The sequence below is a fragment of the Symphalangus syndactylus genome, chromosome 18 (genome assembly GCF_028878055.3).
Source record: "Symphalangus syndactylus isolate Jambi chromosome 18, NHGRI_mSymSyn1-v2.1_pri, whole genome shotgun sequence".
In the NCBI taxonomy this organism is placed as follows: Eukaryota; Metazoa; Chordata; class Mammalia; order Primates; family Hylobatidae; genus Symphalangus; species Symphalangus syndactylus.
The window spans coordinates 84,995,170-85,013,359 of record NC_072440.2 but is presented as its reverse complement, the minus strand read 5'-3'; the positions used below and the strand labels follow the sequence as shown (position 1 = coordinate 85,013,359).

Genomic DNA, 18,190 nt, shown 5'->3' with positions numbered 1-18,190 from the left:
AAGTGGGGCCGGAGAAGGGACAAACTAAGTAAGCCCCAGGGAGTGAGAAGCATTAGGAGAGGGTGTGCCTCTTCCACCCTAGTGAGCACAACGCTGTCCCCTGCAGACACGGGGACAGCAGAGACTTGATGCCACAGCCTCCCTCCTCAGCACAGGAAGGTGACCTGTACATAGGATGGGACTCCTTGTCCTCACCAGGGGATGCAGTAGGGTGGGAAAGAGCAAGTGAAGACAGTACAGGAGCCCAAATTCTAGGTCCAATGGTAGTTTTTATTCCCCAGGAACAAAGATATGTGGGGAAGAAACTCCAAAAGGTAACGGAGCATGATGACAGAAATGACACCACGGCAGCCTGGCTCAGGAGTCGGGTAGATAGATGGCTGCTCCACAGTGGACCCGGTCATGGCCCTGGTTTCTTGGATCCACATTTGCCCTGTCTCTAAGTGTCCATCTCAGAGGTGGAGGATGAGACAGTGAGGCAGAAAACTTGCTTGCTCTACACAAAGGAGACAAATGGACCTTCTATTCCCAGAGGCCCAGGGACACCAAAATCTCCCTCTTCAGAATGGACATAGACAGATAAAAATGAGAGGGGCTTGAGTGTCACAGACAATCTGAAAATAATAACAGGGGCTCACTGTGGCTGGCAGAACTGGTACTGAGATGGGGACTACAGGGGAAGCAGCTTCCAGTTTTATGGTGGAGAGTCAGTCCTGAATTGGGCCCTGGGGCAGTTATAACCAGAGTGCTGTTTCTAGCCACTTACTTCAAAGGACTCTGGCTATGTTGAATCAGAAGCCATTATCTTTTTCCCAGAGGATGCACTTCTGTCCCTATTTCTGGCATGATCCTGCTCCCTACGAGCCTGATCCTTTAAAAAACAGATTGGCGGCCGGGCGCGGTGGCTCACGCTTGTAATCCCAGCACTTTGGGAGGCCGAGGCGGGTGGATCACGAGGTCAGGAGATCGAGACCACGGTGAAACCCCGTCTCTACTAAAAAATACAAAATATTAGCAGGGTGTGGTGGCAGACGCCTGTAGTCCCAGCTACTCGGAGAGGCTGAGGCAGAAGAATGGCGTGAACCCGGGAGGCGGAGCTTGCAGTGAGCCGAGATCGCGCCACTGCACTCCAGCCTGGGTGACAGAGCGAGACTCCGTCTCAAAAAAAACAAAACAAAACAAAACAAAAAACAAAAAACAGATTGGCAAGCGATGAGAAAAACGGTGCCTCACATGCTTGAGATGTGACAGCTTCTCCTGCAGGCAAGAACCTCTCAGAACAAGGTCCTTTGGTATGAGCTAGATCATCCAGGCCTGTCCCTGCAGAACACACCAAGACTCATCCCTATACTACAGGGTGGCCTCTGGCTATGGCCTGGCACAGTGAGGACAGAGGCAGGGTCCTGAGTCAACATCACAGGGAGGTCTCCTGGAGGATGCAGGTGGAGCTGCTCCCCTGATAGGCTGTGCCATCCAGGGCCATGGCCTCCTTGTCTCTGCTGTCCCCCAGCACACCATTCCTTGGCTTCTCAGGAAACAGGCCAGTGTCCACGAGGTGGTCCTGCAAACACAGAGCCAAAGGGGTGGAACTGGTGAAGACGGATGACGGGTGGTTGACAGGATTCACACAAAAAAGGTCCCCGCCAGAAGGGAGCCCAGCAAGGCTGGGTGTGGGAGAGAGAGCAGGGGGAAAAGAGGGAGAGCACAGCACAGTGGGGAGCGCAGGGTGGGCTGGGGAGGGGAGCTGACCGGCCCAGGCCAGGGCTGAGCTCCTCTGAGCCCTGAGATCCTTCTGCCTTGCCAAGCCAGTGCAGTCCTGTGGGTAGAACCTGAGACAGCCGTGTGGGACAGCCCAGGCTTAGCTGATCCTGAGAGGGGCACCGGGGGAAGGGGGAGAGAAAAGGGGTAGAAGGGAACCTGAAGAGTCAGTGGCATCTGTGGAGAAGGGCAGGGAGGGGTCACTTGGACAGCAGGTACTACCTGGCCGTAGCTCCTGCAGTGGAGCCGCTTCTGACAGGACAAGGGCAGGAGGGCCAGGAGCTTTGGCAACACTGGGTAAATGGTCGCAGGGTTCAGGGACCGGCCTCGCATTCTCCCTGAAGGGAAACGTGCTTCTGAGTCTCTGGGTGGAACCATCCACAGCAGTGGGCCCCATGTCCTCCCTTGGGCCCCAGAGACCCCAGCCCCCACCCACCTCCTACATCCCAGCGGAAAAGCCTGATAGCTACGGACACCCAAGAGCTCAGAGGGCAGGAGCCTTTCTCCGTAGACAGTAGAGTCCCTTAGGGCCCTCTGTTAACCCCTCAGTGCTCATCTGCACCACGATCCTACACCCTTACCGGTGAGTAGACTGACAATCAGGCCCACCACAATGACTGTGGTGGAGTTGTGGGCGCTGTACCATAAGTAAGACAAGGAATAGAACCGCCGCAGCCCTGTGGGCCTGGGAAGAGCAGAGGTGAGGACAATTAGCAATTCGTTGGCAGGGCATTCCTCGGGCACCAGTCTCTACTTGCCCGCATGGTCCCAGGGTCTTGGGACCCAATACCCAATATTTCCCTGGGGCCTCTGGTGGCCCATCCCTTAGCAAGACCCCTGTGAAAGCCCTCAAAGGAGGGCTTTGAGAAAACAAGAAGACAGCAAGCCCCGCCTTACTTGGAGAAGGTAGTAAAGGGCATCAGTGTGGTCACAGTGGCAACAGTTAGATTGGTGGGCAGGGAGAAGCTGGACCCATTAGAGGGAGAGGGTGGCATGCTGGAGCCCATGCTGGTCACGATGCTCCCGATGCCGACCCAGAAGGCCATGACGAGTCCAGCCAACAGGCCCACAACAGCACCCTGCCAAGACACAGTGCATGCCTGTCACAAGGCCAGTCCTGCCAGGCCTCATGGCAGTCCTCAGCTCTCCTGGTGACAGCCCTGCCAACCCCCAGGTCCATCCTGCTACACCTGACTGTGGATCCAGATGCATCACTCACAGGAGGGTTGGCACATGGAAAGAACATTCCAAGGCAGAAGAGTCCCAGCAGTGGTCCCCCAACCATGCCAAAGATGCTGATTGCTGCCTAGGAGGACAGAGTGAGAAGAAAAGGAAAAAGAACTCAGACTCAGAGATGCCCAGACTCACCATAGAGCATAGCCACCCGCCATGGCCTTGGAGCCCCACTTGTCAGATCTGTCTCTTCTGTGGAAACAATCAGAACTCCAGAGGTGGCTGGGCGGTGGCTCATGCCTGTAATTCCAGCAGTTTGGGAGGCCGAGGCGGGAGGATCACCTGAAGTCAGGAGCTCAAGACTAGCCTGGCCAACATGGTAAAACCCCGTCTCTAATACAAATACAAAAATTAGCCAGACACGGTGGCACATGCCTGTAGTCCCTCAGCTACTTAGGAGGCTAAGACAGGAGAATCACTTGAACCTGGGAGGTGGAGATTGCAGTCAACTGAGATCACCATCACCGCACTCCAGCCTGAGCAACAGAATGAGACTCTGTCTCAAAAAAAAAAACAAAAAAGAACTCCAGAGGGCAGGAAAGGCTGCTAGGGGGGCTGATGGAGAGAGATGTGTTTTGACTTCTCCTCTGAGGCTGATCCTTAGCTCTCTCTCAGCCTACAACATCCCAGGAATGACCCTGAGTCCTCTGGCTGCTTGAAAGTCTGTTCACAGTAAAGATGGTCCATCAAAGGGGAATCTCTTACACCTGCCCCCCGGTCATTCCTCTCAATATAGCTGCCATTCTCAACTTCCTGTTTCAATCAATTCCTTCTCTCCCTTAAAATTGCTTCCTACCCTCTATAGTTATTACCTGCAGCACAGGTCCCATCTGGGAGGAAATATAGGCCATTCCTAGACAAAGCAGCCCATAGCCAAAGGCTGGGGAAAAGGAGAGGAGAGGAAACAAGAAGGTGTGAGTTAACACAAGCAATGGGGTAAAGCAAGGCTCCCTGCCCAGCCAAACTACCACCTCTGTCTCTCTGGAAACAAAAGGCATATTACATCATGCCCCAGCTTTCTCCCACCAAGTCCTCACTCCTATGTGACTCAGAGACCTCCCTAGGACATGCCCTGAGATGTAAACAATCATGCATGCAGGGAAGGTTGTGTGCTTCATTAGGCAAGTGCTGAGCCCCAGATAAAGTGGGTGTTTTACAGCAGACTGATGACAATGGTCAGGGTGAAGCTTAGAAAGACCCAGACTGAAGAGATGAGGAAGCATAACCCCACCGAGGCCTCTGGAAAGCAGGATGGCCCGGGCTTCAGAGAACTCAGGGAACCAAGGTCGAATCAGGTCTTCCATCGTAACAGTTGCCAATGAATTAAAAGCAGAGGATATAGTGCTGAAAAACAGGAAGAGGATGAGGAGCTGAGCGAGGCAAAATTGTCAGCTCTATGGGACTCTATGGAGGAAATGGTGTCCTAAAGCGGGGAGATGACAGGTACCACCAAGAAACCTCCTCATAGTTGGACTTGATGCCACCACAGAGCGGGCCTGGAAGGCAAGGACACAGTCCTTTTTTGAATGTGGATATGGGTTTCATTCGAGGAGATCAATTTCTGGTACCATAAAAGAACTCTTAACCAAAACAGGGGTATCTCTTGAGAGAAAATGTGCTCTGGCCTACAAAGATGAGCTATCCCTTGTCATCCACACAGATGGGGCAGGCACAGTGAGAAACTTAGAGGGATTCCCCACCCGCCACCACCCCGCTCCACCCATCACCACCCCGCTCCACCCATCACCTTGTACCAAACAGGGGTCAGGTGTACCAGACCTGAGGGAAATGGTCAAAGTGGGTACCTGAGAGAGCCGCTGAAGAGGCAGGCAATGAAGAGCCCTGGCAGGCCCGGCAGGCCCTTCAGGAGATCCATCACAAAGTACAGGACGAACTGCAAGCAAAGCGGAGGTGCAGAGCAGTCCTCAGAGAGGGGCCTTCCCAGGGCCGGCTCTGCAGGGAAGCTCCCTTTGCATGTGCCCCAGCGAGTCTACCGAGACTAGGTATGTTACAAGGGAAGCCAGGGCCTGGAGCATCTCTGCTGACCCAAGTGTCTACACATTAAGTGGAAAGAAAATGAGCTCTACAGAGGGAATGACACAATTCACCCGCAGCTGTTTCTGGCTACTAGTGTGACTTCTGCTTACTGGCTACCTCACTGAGTCTGTTTTGTCCTCTGTGAAATGAGGCTGTTAGAGGCTTAGGTGAGACCAGGTATGTGATAGCTCCCAGCAGAGCACATGGAGCCCAACAGGGAGTCAGTAAGGGTAGGTCCTCACCCCAGTAGGATGAGCACTGTGGTTAGGTGATGCTAGGGACCGCGATCCTCACATGGTAGATTCCTAGCATCTCAGAGTGGAAAAGGATTTTACAACCATCTCCCACCCAGGGTGGGAGTGCTTCCTGCAGTCAGTCCTTTCCTACCTAGACACTCCTGTTGTGGGGCCAGGCCTGCCCTCACGGGAACAGGACAGGGCCTTCTCACCTGGTCTGGGGCTGCCTGAGCCTGCTGAATGCTCATGGGATACTCCTGGTAATACGCGAACATGACCAGGCCAATGAGGCAGCCCACGCAGAGGGACACCTGCTGGAAGGGGAACACTGCATAACAGGAGCTGCAAAAGAGGTCAGTACCAGGAGGACAGCCGGCATTAACAGACACCCTTAGGTGTGTGCCCCTGACCTCCAGAAAGGAGACCCACATGCTGACCACAGTGGATGTGTATGCACTCTGGCATCCTGCCCCACCCCAATTATCTCTGGGGAACCCCTTCCCCTAGACCTTGCTCCACTCCCTTCCTGTCCCTGCACTCACAGCACAGCAGCCTTCTCTGTGCGGGAACTGAGGTACCGCTGCACCTGAGCCTGGTTCACCCCGTATAAGGAGAGCATCATGAAGACACCCCCGAAAGCCAAGGTCCAGAAGGTGTGCCGCACAAAGGGGTCTGGATCCAGCCTGTAACAGACACCACCCAGTCATTGTGCAAAGCCTGAGAGACACAGCCTTCCTGCCGTCTTGGCAACAGGAGTCAGTGGACAGGAGAGGAGAGACACCACTGCTAGGGCCAAGGGGGTGACTGAAGGCAAGAAGCTGGGTGCACTCAAGAGACAACACTGCCAGTTAGAGGGAGGCTCCATTCTTCCACCCCACCCTCGTTCCAGGTACGCATCCCAGGTAACGTCCTGACTCTCCATAAACACTAGCCAGGCACCTGTAATCACCCTCCATCTCTGCAGGACCAGTTTCCCACTGTCTGCTGTTACACCTCAGGCTTCCCAGTTTGCCCTCTGCTTACTATAGCCCTGAGACCAGCCTCTAGGATGGGCTCAGCGCCCAGGCATTGCAGACCCCAGCCAGGAATAGGGGTATACTTACTCAAACCCAGAGACGCGGCCATGCTGGGAAGCCACGGCCCACACACGCCCCAAGCCGCCCACCTTGGCTGACCCCACAATGATAACTGCCAGCTGCCCGAGGAACATGACCAGTGTCTGGAACACATCTGTCCAGATGACGGCCTTCAGCCCACCCTGCAAGGAAAGCACAGCAAACCTGCCACAGAGGCCTTCTAAACCCAGCTTGTCCAACCCGCCTTATTTTGTTGTTGTTCCATTTTGTTTTGTTTTGTTTTAGGCTTTTTGCAGCCTGAAGCCAGTTTTTAGTTTCTGTCTCTGGTGATATGTATAAAAGAGGGATGAGGAAGGGGCTTTACTGACTCAACCAGAAATAGAAACTAAGAACCCATGATTATATTCTCTCCCTTGGACACTCCTGAAACCATCCACCCTAAGAACATACTACCAGTGAGGGGACTCTCCTGCCGTTAGGCACGTAATTGCTGTGACCCTGCTGACATCATTCCTATCCCATCCTCTACCTTCATATACCATCCCCACTGCTAAATCCTATCATAAATCTTACCACCCTAGAATTTCACCTATATTCTCCTCACCTATATTCTCAGCTTATCTCTTCTTTTCCTTCTCTTCCCATCTCCCCTCCTTACTTCGTCCCTTCCCCTCCCGACACCAGGGCTTACTGCACTTACCAGAGCTGTATAGATGGTACAGACAATGCCTAGGGCCAGCACGGACAGCCACAGATCAAAGCCAGTCACTGTAAGCATAGAAGCCACATTCTTATCCCTGGAAAAGGGTTCCCCAGGGGAGAAGCCCTGGTAGGGCAATCACGTCATGCCACAGAGATAAAGCATTTGGTCATTAACAATGAAATAAATCATTCACCACAATGGAAAAAAAAGTTTGCAGAGCTCCACCAAAAGTTGTTGATTAATCAGTTCAGATAGGGCATGGTAACACGTTACTAGCTGTCAACTGAGGTGGACCAAGCCTTCCTCTGATAGAGACCCACCCAAGGGCCCAAGCAGTGAATTAGTTCCCCATCCAAGGTCAGGTTCTTTTCTGTACACGCTCCTCCATCTGTCTCTCCCAAAGGTGCTTTCCTAACCTGCCATGGCTGAAAGCCAGGGGCTGTGCAACTCCTCACCTGCATTGAGAGCCAATGACGGAGCATAGAGCACAACTCCCATGTAGATCACCTGTTGCATGTGGAAAAAATGTGATGGGGGCCAGAGGACAGTGGGAAGAGAGAGGAAGAAAGATGGGCCTCAGCGCCAATATGCCCATGGCTTCCCCTCACCTAGGCTCACTTCCCTCTTCCTTGTCCTCTCAAATTCTGGCTTGCTGCCACCATAGTATCTGTGCTGGAATTGGAAGGCATGGGCAGCAGGGTGCCTCTGGGGTCCTCAAAGATGCTGACCTCTAGCAGGAATTTCAATCCTGCCAATCTGAGCGCAGGGGAGACTCCAATTCCCTCAGCATGCTTGCGTTCAGGTCCCCCAACATCCCCTAGGCTCGGTTTCTCTCCTCATTCTGCTTACCATCTGAAAGATGAAGGTCACAGTTCCACACACTCGCACAGTTTTATTGAATCGAAGCTCCAGGTACTGGGTATACAGAAAAAAGATTTTCCTCCTGACTTCACCCCAACAACTCACACACAACTTCCCTCAAGACGCTCAGGAACATGAGAGAATATCCAACCCATACCCACTCTGAGTCCCACTCGGCATAGCACCCTCCTCTCCAATCTTGCCCCTATACCTAACATCACTGAGAAAGAATTATAAACACACCATAAGTTTTCTGTCCCTCTCATTAGGTGGAGGAGGTCTAGGGTCCCAGGTCCTTCCTATGTGCCTGTCCCTCCTCTCCACCCCGACTCCAGTGTCCCACGTACTTCTCCCTTCCATCCCTGCTGACCTCATAGGCACTGGTGAGATGCAGGCGGTAGAAAACAGGGATGAAGATGTGTGCAGGTATCAGCAGCCCCAGAAAGTAGCAGCAGCCCAGGAACCAATACTGGGTCCCAAATCGGTAGATCTCTGACGGCACACCCAGGATGGCCACGGCTGACTGGAAGGTGGCCAGCAGGGACAGCGCCACCGGAAGGCAGCCCATTTTGCGGTCCGCCATCAGCAGTTCACCAACAGTATGCCGGCCCCAGCCACGACAAGCATGGTAGAGCCCAATGGCAAGAGAGAGAACCAGCAGCAGGACGAACACCACATAGTCCACGACGGAGAAGGTGGACATGCCCACGCCTGTACCCAAGGTTGGGGAAAGAGGGGCTGAGGTGCTCACCCCTACACTCATATCCTCACTGTGTCTGTGATCTGTAGTCAGTTGCTGCTCCAGGGCTCTGGGGTAGGGCAGGGGCGGATGTGTGGCTACAATCTGGCTTCCAGCCACAGTCTCACAGTCTTCCTCCACGGAGTGATACTGTCCAGGGTGAGCTGCAAAGGAATTAGCTCTTAGTGAGGCCTATCTTGCCTTGGTAGCCATTCACCCTTGGGCCTTGTACATCGCATGCCATCAGAAGTGGACCAGCCAGCATAGTGGTAGCACTTCAAGGTCTAGAGGCCCTGGTATGGGTTTGGTAGGGGACATAAGTGAGGGAGAAGCACCAGAGTGCGACAGCCAGGAGACAATATAACTTGGCCAGCACCTTTGAGTATGCAGAGCTGTGAAATTCAACAACCTTCTTAGGTCTCCACACGAGTACCAAAAGAAAAATAAACTCTAGCCTAAGTTTCTTTGCAGAATTTCCTGGCCCCACCTGAAGGCACAGACCCAGTCACTACAATACACTAAGCCAGCAGAGCCCAGCCTGGCGCCACAGCCCAGCAGGAAACACAACATGGAGACTAATGGCAGCAGGGCTTCCCCTACAGCCCCTGGCCTCAGCCCTCACCTCCTGTGATCCCCAGTGTCACCCTTCTAACTGATCATCAGTGAGACTGCCTCTGTGGCAGCCACAGACTCCATTTCAGCCGTCCCCAGGCCAACCCCTTTCTTAAGGTTCTCCCCAACACCACTAGATAAGTGCTGCCACCCACCTCTCAGCCCCTCTACCTGCAACATCACAGTCAACAGCAGATGCAGGAAGAGCAGCTGGATTCAAAAGTGAGAGGGGAAAGGTGAGAGGGCACCATGCTGGAGTTAAGGTTTCAGAATTACGATTCTCCATTCTGGAGAGAAGCAACCCAGCCAGCGAGCTGAGAGGCAAAAGGACCAGCCAAAGAGAGTGGTCGTATCCTGCTGGGGACAGACACCTACCTGGAGAAGCAATCCCTGTTCTGAGGTAGAGTTGCCTGGAGCTGCAGAGCTGAGGATCTGGCTCTATGAGTAGCTGAGGTGAGAGATCAGGAATTGGGGTGGGGTGAAGCTCAGCAGTCATTTGTTCTGGCCCCTTCAGGGAACCAATCGCTGTGTTCCAAATGGCCCTATCACCCTATGGCCCCCAAACTCCAACTCAGCCCTAGAGGCTCCAGAACAGGGAAGAGGGGGCCATACTCAACAGCATTCTTAGACGGATTAGGCTTTCAGCCTAAAGTACTCTTGGCACTCTGTGTGGGAGGGAGTTGGAAAGAAGGAACTGAAAAGATGGGAAAGTTGAAAGTTGATTTTCTAACTCCTGCACAAGAAATGTTAATCCCCCAAGAATATACCACAATCCTCAGAGAAAGAGGGAAGGGATTGTAATATTTAAAATCTTAAATCTTTGGACACCACTATTACAACCAACCCCCCACCACTGACCATTTCACAGATAAACACGCTAAGGCTCAGATGGTTCAAGTGACCTTTCCAAAAGCACAGAGCCGACTATTGTCAGAGCGTAAATTAGAACCCAGGTCTAGGGATTCACCACCTACCCTGTCTGTTCTCCACGCGTATCGTATTGTCTTCAGAGGCAATCCTCTGGGGTACTTATTGGTATGGGGAAAAAACACCAGAGAATGCCATGTAGTTAGACAGCCTAACATGACGACAGTTAACATTTGTTGAACACCTGCTACGTAACCCAGCAGTGTGTGAGGTGCTTTATAAACATTAGTAATAATACATAATGAAGCTAACATTTTCAAAACAGCGTGTCTCAGGTTAAGACACGAATACTCTCCAGTTAACACAAGAAAACTGAGAGATTAAATAACTTGCTCAAGGTTATGCAGCATGATACAAAACAAGAGAGAAAGAAACAGTGCTGTCTGCAGCTATGACAGGTGTTCACCAAGGGCCCTGTCCTCACTATTCCCAGAACCAGGGCAGGAGCAGAGTGTTGTAGTCAGTCATTCACAGGACATAGTTTAGATTTCAACTAATCAAGAGACAGACTAACATAAACTATGTCTTCTGCTTTTGCCCACTAGGAGAAAGATTAGGCTGTCTTTCTGCTCTCCCACAGTGTGTTCTTGGGCAGACACTGTCTAGCTGGCAAGATATGGCCTCATGCAGACTAAACCTGAACTCTGAACCTCTTGGGGCCAATAAAGAGGGAAAATCAGAGCTGGCAACTCTTGGATCACATGTTCTACAAGATTCCCAACAGGCTTAAACTCTGGTTTAACCTAAACATGCCCTGGGCCTTTGCACATTGCAACACCGTGAGTTTTCTCATTCGTCTTTGGCAAGTTTTTACTGCTATGATAGAGATGATGGGAACTACTGGGGAGTAAGAGGAAAGAAGATGTCTCCTGTGTGCAAAGAACACAGAACACTATAGGGTTAGTGGTATAGAGAGGTAGGTGGCCAGAGACAGGAAAGAAAGTCCCAGTATGGGACACGGAGGTACAGAAATAAAGACACTCTGCTGATGGGACTTCCTGATAAAATTCTATTTGCATGATCTATGGAGAATTCTCCTGGATGGCCTGAGAGAGCCCCAGGGAAGACAGGAAAAACCTGACCTAGCAACAGACCAGATTCTGAGAACAGATCTGTGGTTTTCTAAAAACGCTACATTGATCCAAACGCTACGGACTTGCATCTCTCCAGAAAGAGGGAGGCCAAAAGGAAGAGCTAGCTGTTGTTTCACTACAACTATAACACACTAAGGCACAAACAGCAGATTGTGGGACCCCTCCTTTTTTTTTTTTTTTTGGAGACGGAGTCTCGCTCTGTCGCCCAGGCTGGAGTGCAGTGACATGATCTCGGCTCACTGCAACCTCCGCCTCCTGGGTTCAAGTGATTCTTCTGCCTCAGCCTCCTGAGTAGCTGGGACTACAGGCATGTGCTACCGTGCCCAGCTAACTTTTTTTCTTTTTTCTTTTGTATTTTTAGTAGAGATGGGATTTCACCATATTGGCCAGGCTGGTCTCAAACTCCTGACCTCATGATCCACCTGCCTCGGCCTCCCAAAGTGCTGGGATTAGAGGTAGTGATGTGGGACCCCTTTTAAAAACCTGAACTTGGCCTGGCGCGGTGGCTCACGCCTGTAATCCCAGCACTTTGGGAGGCCGAGGCGGGCGGATCACGAGGTCAGGAGATCGAGACCATCCTGGCTAACACGGTGAAACCCCGTCTCTACTAAAAAATACAAAAAATTAGCCAGGTGTGGTGGCGGGCACCTGTAGTCCCAGCTACTCGGGAGGCTGAGGCAAGAGAATGGCGTGAACCCGCGAGACGGAGCTTGCAGTGAGCGCCACTGCACTCCAGCCTGGGCGACAGAGCCAGACTCCGTCCCAAAAAAAAATAAAAAATATAAAAATAAAAACCTGAACTCACTTTGGTCACACACTGCAGTGGATCGCATTGACTCCTACAAAAGGCAGTGAGACCACTGCAGGACTAACTGTTCCAAAAAGATTCCCTCAAAATCTGTCCTGGGGCCTATAATTCCTCAAGGTATGAAAGGCTTTGGAGGCCCTCCTTAAAATGCTAATAGCTAACACCTTAGAAAATTTGCCAGCCAGCTAAATGTAAACCTGTCAGGAACTTCCAGGCAGACACCATGGGGGTAATGTGGAAGGGAAGCCTGGCTCGGCTACTCGAGATGATCACTTGGGTCGGCTTTAAGGAGCTTTCTGGCTGGCCCTAACCAACACTGTCGCGCCGGGAGCAGGGATCCTCTGGCGCCCTTCAGTCAGGGCGCTGGCCCACCCTGGGGCAGCGACGCACTCCCTTACCTCCGTGGTTCAGTCAGAGCTAGGAAGGTCCCTTTGTGCTTCCTGAGATCAACATCGCTCCCTTTTCCTGGGAAGGCAAAGAAAATGAGTTAGGGGAGCGTCTATCCCGCTCCTACCTCCTCGCCAGGCTCCGGGACGCTATGCGCTATCAGGATTGTGGTGAAGAGGACTAGGTGCCCGGGACGATCCAGGCTCGTGTCCTCCCGCTGGAGTTTGAGGTTTGCCCTTCCCTCATCACCTTCACCCTCGTTCTTTCCCGGTTTCCCGCTTCCCTCTACGCGGCGGAGACCACCACCTTACCGCTCGCACTTAAGATCTTCTCAGACCCACGCCGGAGGCCGGCTCGCTCCGCTCCTCCCCGCCCCCTTGTCCCCGCCCCAGGTCAGACGCCGCTCCCCGGAGCCTCTCGGCACCGGCTCACGCTCTCCAGGCCCACCTGCCCGGTCTCCACACGTGGGTAGCCGGAGCTGGGCCGCGCGCCCTGGCCGGGAGCTCGCGGGGCCAGGGCCCCGCCCCCTGCCCGCCCCGCTCGCCGCGCCGCCATGTTTACTGAGGGCGGATGGAGGGGCCCGAGTTTCTGCGAAGGCGCGACCTCGGCGTCCGGACGCGGGGAACACCGGGCTGAGGGAGTCTGCAGTCGGCTCCGGGAAGCCGCGCGGCGACGGGGGAGGCCTTCACTAAAGGGGAAAAGGAAGAGGGGGTCGGCCAGTGTCCCCGAAAGAGGGCTGGGGCGCATGAAGATCAGCGCAGAGCTCCACGAGCAGGAAAAACCCCCAAGCAGCCCCACGGCGACTGGACCGGGCCGCTTAGGCCACGCCCGGGGAAGAGGGCCTGACGCGCTGCGGGGCGGGGCCGCGGGGCCGGGTCGCGCGAGCAGCGGAGCACCAAGGGAACGGAAAATGGCGCCTCACGGCCCGGGTAGTCTTACGACCCTGGTGCCCTGGGCTGCCGCCCTGCTCCTCGCTCTGGGCGTGGAAAGGGCTCTGGCGCTACCCGAGGTACAGAAGCAAGTTTGAGGTCGGGCTGAAGCAGGGTCGCTGGCTAGCCATGCGTCGCGCTTGCCCGCGGCTCCCTCTTCTCCTCGGCGGGCCTGCGGCTCTGATTTCGTCCCTGACGCTTCCCAACCCTGCCCAGCCAGGTCCTATTCCCAAGTACTCACGTCGTGCAGGCCTTCGGCGCCCTCGTCCTGCCGACTTTCAAAGATCTGTGAACTTGATCTCGCCCCTTAATTTTTGAATAACTTTAAGTTCTTTCTACAGACGGGTCCTCTGGCTCTTGTATAATCTCTCTACGCACGAACGCCATATATCGTGCGGTGGTAGGGCTGTACTTTTCTGTTGTAATGCTTGATGAGTTCTTTACGTACCTGCGGTCCTTTTACACCGGGCCAAACTGGGGCTGTCAGATTGAGAAGTCTCTGCAGAAAGCGTAATAAATATGTTCAAATAGTGATCTTCAGAGATGAGGACCTTCCCTGGGCGATATCTGGTACTGAAAGTGTCTGGGGAGTTGATTCGGCGCCGGACTCTAGAGGAAGAAATGGTGTCTCCTAGCCTATCCTGTTACAAGGGTAGGACACGAGCCATTTATCCATTTATCGGCCCCGTGTTAGAGGAATTCTGGAAACGTGTACTGGCAGTTAATTCTAGATCGCCGTTTGTTCTTTTCTTGGCTTTTCCTTCTGGAGTTGTAATGTTTCTTTCTCTTCTGCAGATATGCACCCAATGTCCGGGGAGTGTGCAAAATTTGTCAAAAGTGGCCCTTTATTGTAAAACGACACGAGAGCTAATGCTGCATGCCCGTTGCTGCCTGAATCAGAAGGGCACCATCTTGGGGTGAGGGGAAGACATCCCTAGATGCTGGATACAAGCCATTCCTTACCCTGGCTGCTTTTCTACCCTTATATTATTTCAAGAATCCACCTATTATGGTTTCAGCTGTAATCATCACGCAGATGTCTACCAAAACTAGATCTTTTTAGTGTCTTTTTACCTTTCCACACTCCAGGCACATACGGGTACCTCTAGCTTCCTATTAAGCATTTCCTACTGAGTGCACCCTAACTTCAAACTCAAAATGTTATGTTTTGCTTCCATTCTCTTCTTTCCTTCATCTGCCTAAATACTTCTCTATATTAAGCTTTTAGAAAACCAACATTTTCCATTATCACTCTCTTGCTTTAATACTATATTTAGTAACGGTCTGTTGCTCTCAGGACAAAATTCAAACCATTAACTACCATACACTAGTCCCAACCCACTTTTCCATCATTATTTCCAATTACTTATCCACTCAAACCTCCATAATGGTCTGCACTAGCCAGATTTGCCTGCCCTCAAAGGCATTCCACCTTTGTTCAGGCATCTCTCCATACCTGAAATTGCCTTCCTCCACCAACTTAGGAAATACCCATCCTTCAATTCCAACATCTTTTGTGAATATTTCCTACTACTAAGTTCCAGAGTAATATCTTTTTTAAATTATTATTATTTTTTTTTTTTTGAGACGGAGTTTCACTCTTGTTGCCCAGGCTGGAGTGCAATGGCGTGATCTCGGCTCACCGCACCCTCCACCTCCTGGGTTCAAGCGATTCAGTAATACCTTTTTTAAAAAACTTTCTGTAATCTTTAGTGTCCACTCAAATATATTTATACGCTGTCCTGTGGTTTCTTTTATATTGTAATTTAATGTTTACAGTGCTTTTATTTTTGGGCAGTGGTCTTGTTCCTCTAACTACATTGTAAGCCACTCAAAGGCCAAAATACTGTGGTACATATTTTTAACATTCTCCCAATGTTTGCAGTTTGTAGGGACTCAGTAAATATTTGTAGAATAAAGGAATGGATAGCAGTAGATATTGAAGAAAAAAATAATGTGGCATGATCCTTAATGTCCAGCAGTTTACAACCAATCTGTGGTAGAAAATACATGTGGAAAAAAATTTTCATTTGTGTGACTTGCATTTTTTTTTTAATTTAAAGGCCCTCTGGATCTGAAAATCATAATATGAGATTCACTAATATAGACAAGAAACACAGATTTCTCCCAATAGATGCATAACCAATTAGAACAGTGCTGGCCGACAGAACTTTATGTGATTATGAAAATGTTCCGGGTCAGGTGCGGTGGCTCACGCCTGTAATCCCAGCACTTTGGGAGGCCCAGATGGGCAGATCACGAGGTCAGGAGTTCGAGACCAGCCTGACCAACATGGTGAAACCTCGTCTCTACTAAAAATACAAAAATTAGCCAGGCTTGGTGGCATGTGCCTGTAATCTCAGCTACTGAGGAGGCTGAGGCAGGAGAATTGCTTGAACCCGGGAGTCGGAGGTTGCAGTGAGCCAAGATCGTGCCACTGCACTCCAGCTTGGGCAACAGAGTGAGACTCTGTCTCAAAAAAGGAAAAAGAATGTTCCATATCTGTACTAACCAGTATAGTAGCTACTAACGTGGTTATTCCATTTGCACTTGTAATATGTCTAGTGCAAATGAGACACTGAATTTTTAGGTTAAATTAATTTTTCTCTATAGAGTCAGAGTCTCACTCATATTGCCCAGGCTGGTCTCGAATTCCTAGGTTCAGGTGATCCTGCCCGCTTGGCCTCCCAAAGTGCTGGGATTACGGAAGTGAGCCACTACACCCAGCCTAAGGTACATTAATTTAAATTTAAATAGTTACATGTGGCAAGTGGCAATTCTATTGGATAATGCAGAATTAAAATGTCTACCACAGCTCCTAGTATGTGACAGAACACAGCTGTGTTCAATTATTAGCTGAAAAGGGGGTTGTGTAGTCAAATACAAACTGTGCCGTAGCTGAAGAAAAAGAGGAACACACAGTTATATTGATTACTTTATTTCCTCAGGCTGGATCTCCAGAACTGTTCTCTGGAGGACCCTGGTCCAAACTTTCATCAGGCACTTACCACTGTCATCATGTAAGTAATTAGGTACCTCCCACCCAAAAGGCTAATATAGTGTAGGTTGATGCGAAAGTGCTAACATTGTGTGCTTTGCAGAGACCTGCAAGCAAACCCCCTCAAAGGTGACTTGGCCAACACCTTCCGTGGCTTTACTCATCTCCAGACTCTGTGAGTAAGGGTATGGGAAGAGAATCAAAGAGGGATGATGCTGTGAGTTTAGCAACTTTGCATGTTATGACCACATTTCTCTTTAGGATACTGCCACAAGATGTCAACTGTCCTGGAGGAATTAATGCCTGGAATACTATCACCTCTTATATAGACAACCAAATCTGTCAAGGGCAAAAGAACCTTTGCAATAACACTGGGGACCCAGGTATGCTGTCTTACCTCCAAACTTGTGGGAATTGTCTTTTCTCCCTTGTATTTTCCACTTTAGATCAGAAAGACAAAATTGCTTAAGTGCCTTTCATTCAGAGTTCTGGGGCTATAACCCCTTTGAAAGAAAAGATCTTAAGATGTATTATTTGTCTCACGCGTGTCCTTGTAACGAGACCACCAAACAGGCTTTGTGTGAGCAACAAGGCTGTTTATTTCACCTGGGTGCAGGCGGGCTGAGTCCAAAAAGAGAGTCAGCAAAGGGTGGTGGGATTATCATTAGTTCTTACAGGTTTTGGGATAGGCGGTGGAGTTAGGAGCACTGTTTTGCAGGCAGGGGGTGATCTCACAACGTACATTCTCAAGGGTGGGGAGAATTACAAAGAATCTTCAGCGTGGGGGAGATTACAAAGAACCTTCTTAAGGGTAGGAGAGATTACAAAGTACATTGATCAGTTAGGGTGGGGCAGAAACAAATCACAATGGTGGAATGTCATCAGTTAAGGCTATTTTCACTTCTTTTGTGGATCTTCAGTTGCTTCAGACTATCTAGATGTATACATGCAGGTCACAGGGGATATGATAGCTTAGCTTGGGCTCAGAGGCCTGACATTATTGTTACTGTTTTTATCTATAATCTTCTTTCCTCTTCTTTTATCCTAGCAATGATTGAGAGAATCTAAGTTGAAATAGATAATTGAGAAATATGCCTAATGAGATGGATGCAGTGATGTTCTCTATTCTCTCTGGCCTCCAGAAATGTGTCCTGAGAATGGATCTTGTGTACCTGATGGTCCAGGTCTTTTGCAGTGTGTTTGTGCTGATGGTTTCCACGGATACAAGTGTATGCGCCAGGTGAGGAATTAGGCCGTCTAACTAGGGATACAAGGAATGCATAGAGCAAGTCTTCTCAGAAAGGAGAGCCACAAGACCAGGAGCTGATACAAATTTCCTATAGGTGGAAAACTATAGAATTGCCCTAGACAAAGTGATAGGTATATTAGGAAAGAACTAGGTATTAGGATGTGGCCCCCCCGTGTAACGTTGTATGGGGATGTTTTTTGGTCTGTTCACAGGGCTCGTTCTCACTGCTTATGTTCTTCGGGATTCTGGGATCCACAACTCTATCCGTCTCCATTCTGCTTTGGGGGACCCAGCGCCGAAAAGCCAAGACTTCATGAACTACATAGGTCTTACCATTGACTTAAGATCAATCTGAACTATCTTAGCCCAGCCAGGGAGCTCTGCTTCCTAGAAAGGCATCTTTGGCCAGTGGATTCGCCTCAAAGTTGAGGCCGCCATTGGAAGATGAAAAATTGCACTCCCCTGGTGTAGACAAATACCAGTTCCCATTGGTGGTGTTGCCTATAATAAACTTTTTTCTTTTTTTTTCTTCTCTCTCTTTCT

General features: G+C 50.8%; 2 protein-coding genes across 19 annotated transcripts; one reads left to right on the top strand and one right to left on the bottom strand.

Moving 5' to 3' along the window:
* Positions 1–249: 249 nt before the first annotated feature.
* On the bottom strand, positions 250–14,182 carry SLC5A6 (solute carrier family 5 member 6). 18 transcript variants are annotated; one of them, XM_063623854.1, is made up of 19 exons: positions 12,919–13,054; positions 12,483–12,549; positions 10,230–10,283; positions 9,631–9,703; positions 8,275–8,807; positions 7,893–7,958; positions 7,499–7,550; positions 7,041–7,108; positions 6,368–6,522; positions 5,807–5,947; positions 5,477–5,606; positions 4,797–4,885; positions 4,223–4,335; positions 3,804–3,871; positions 2,978–3,064; positions 2,656–2,837; positions 2,340–2,443; positions 1,981–2,096; positions 250–1,561 (listed from the first exon to the last, which is right to left on the bottom strand). In XM_063623854.1, exons 5-19 carry the CDS (start codon positions 8,665–8,667, stop codon positions 1,415–1,417), a joined length of 1,911 nt encoding a protein of 636 aa, XP_063479924.1. In that variant the 5' UTR covers positions 8,668–8,807; positions 9,631–9,703; positions 10,230–10,283; positions 12,483–12,549; positions 12,919–13,054; the 3' UTR covers positions 250–1,414. The 18 variants fall into 18 exon arrangements, 16 of the variants coding, with proteins under 16 accessions (XP_063479924.1, XP_063479923.1, XP_063479921.1 ...); XM_063623853.1 differs by lacking the exon at positions 12,919–13,054 and adding an exon at positions 12,783–12,906; XR_010117231.1 differs by lacking the exons at positions 12,483–12,549; positions 12,919–13,054 and having other exon boundaries at positions 250–496; positions 767–1,561; positions 10,230–12,476.
* On the top strand, positions 12,882–18,175 carry ATRAID (all-trans retinoic acid induced differentiation factor). The gene is made up of 7 exons (XM_055252228.2): positions 12,882–13,480; positions 14,196–14,317; positions 16,349–16,420; positions 16,502–16,573; positions 16,660–16,781; positions 17,541–17,638; positions 17,860–18,175. The coding sequence occupies exons 1-7, from the start codon at positions 13,025–13,027 to the stop codon at positions 17,962–17,964; spliced, it is 1,047 nt and encodes a 348-aa protein (XP_055108203.2). The 5' UTR covers positions 12,882–13,024; the 3' UTR covers positions 17,965–18,175.
* The last annotated feature ends 15 nt before the right edge of the window (positions 18,176–18,190 follow it).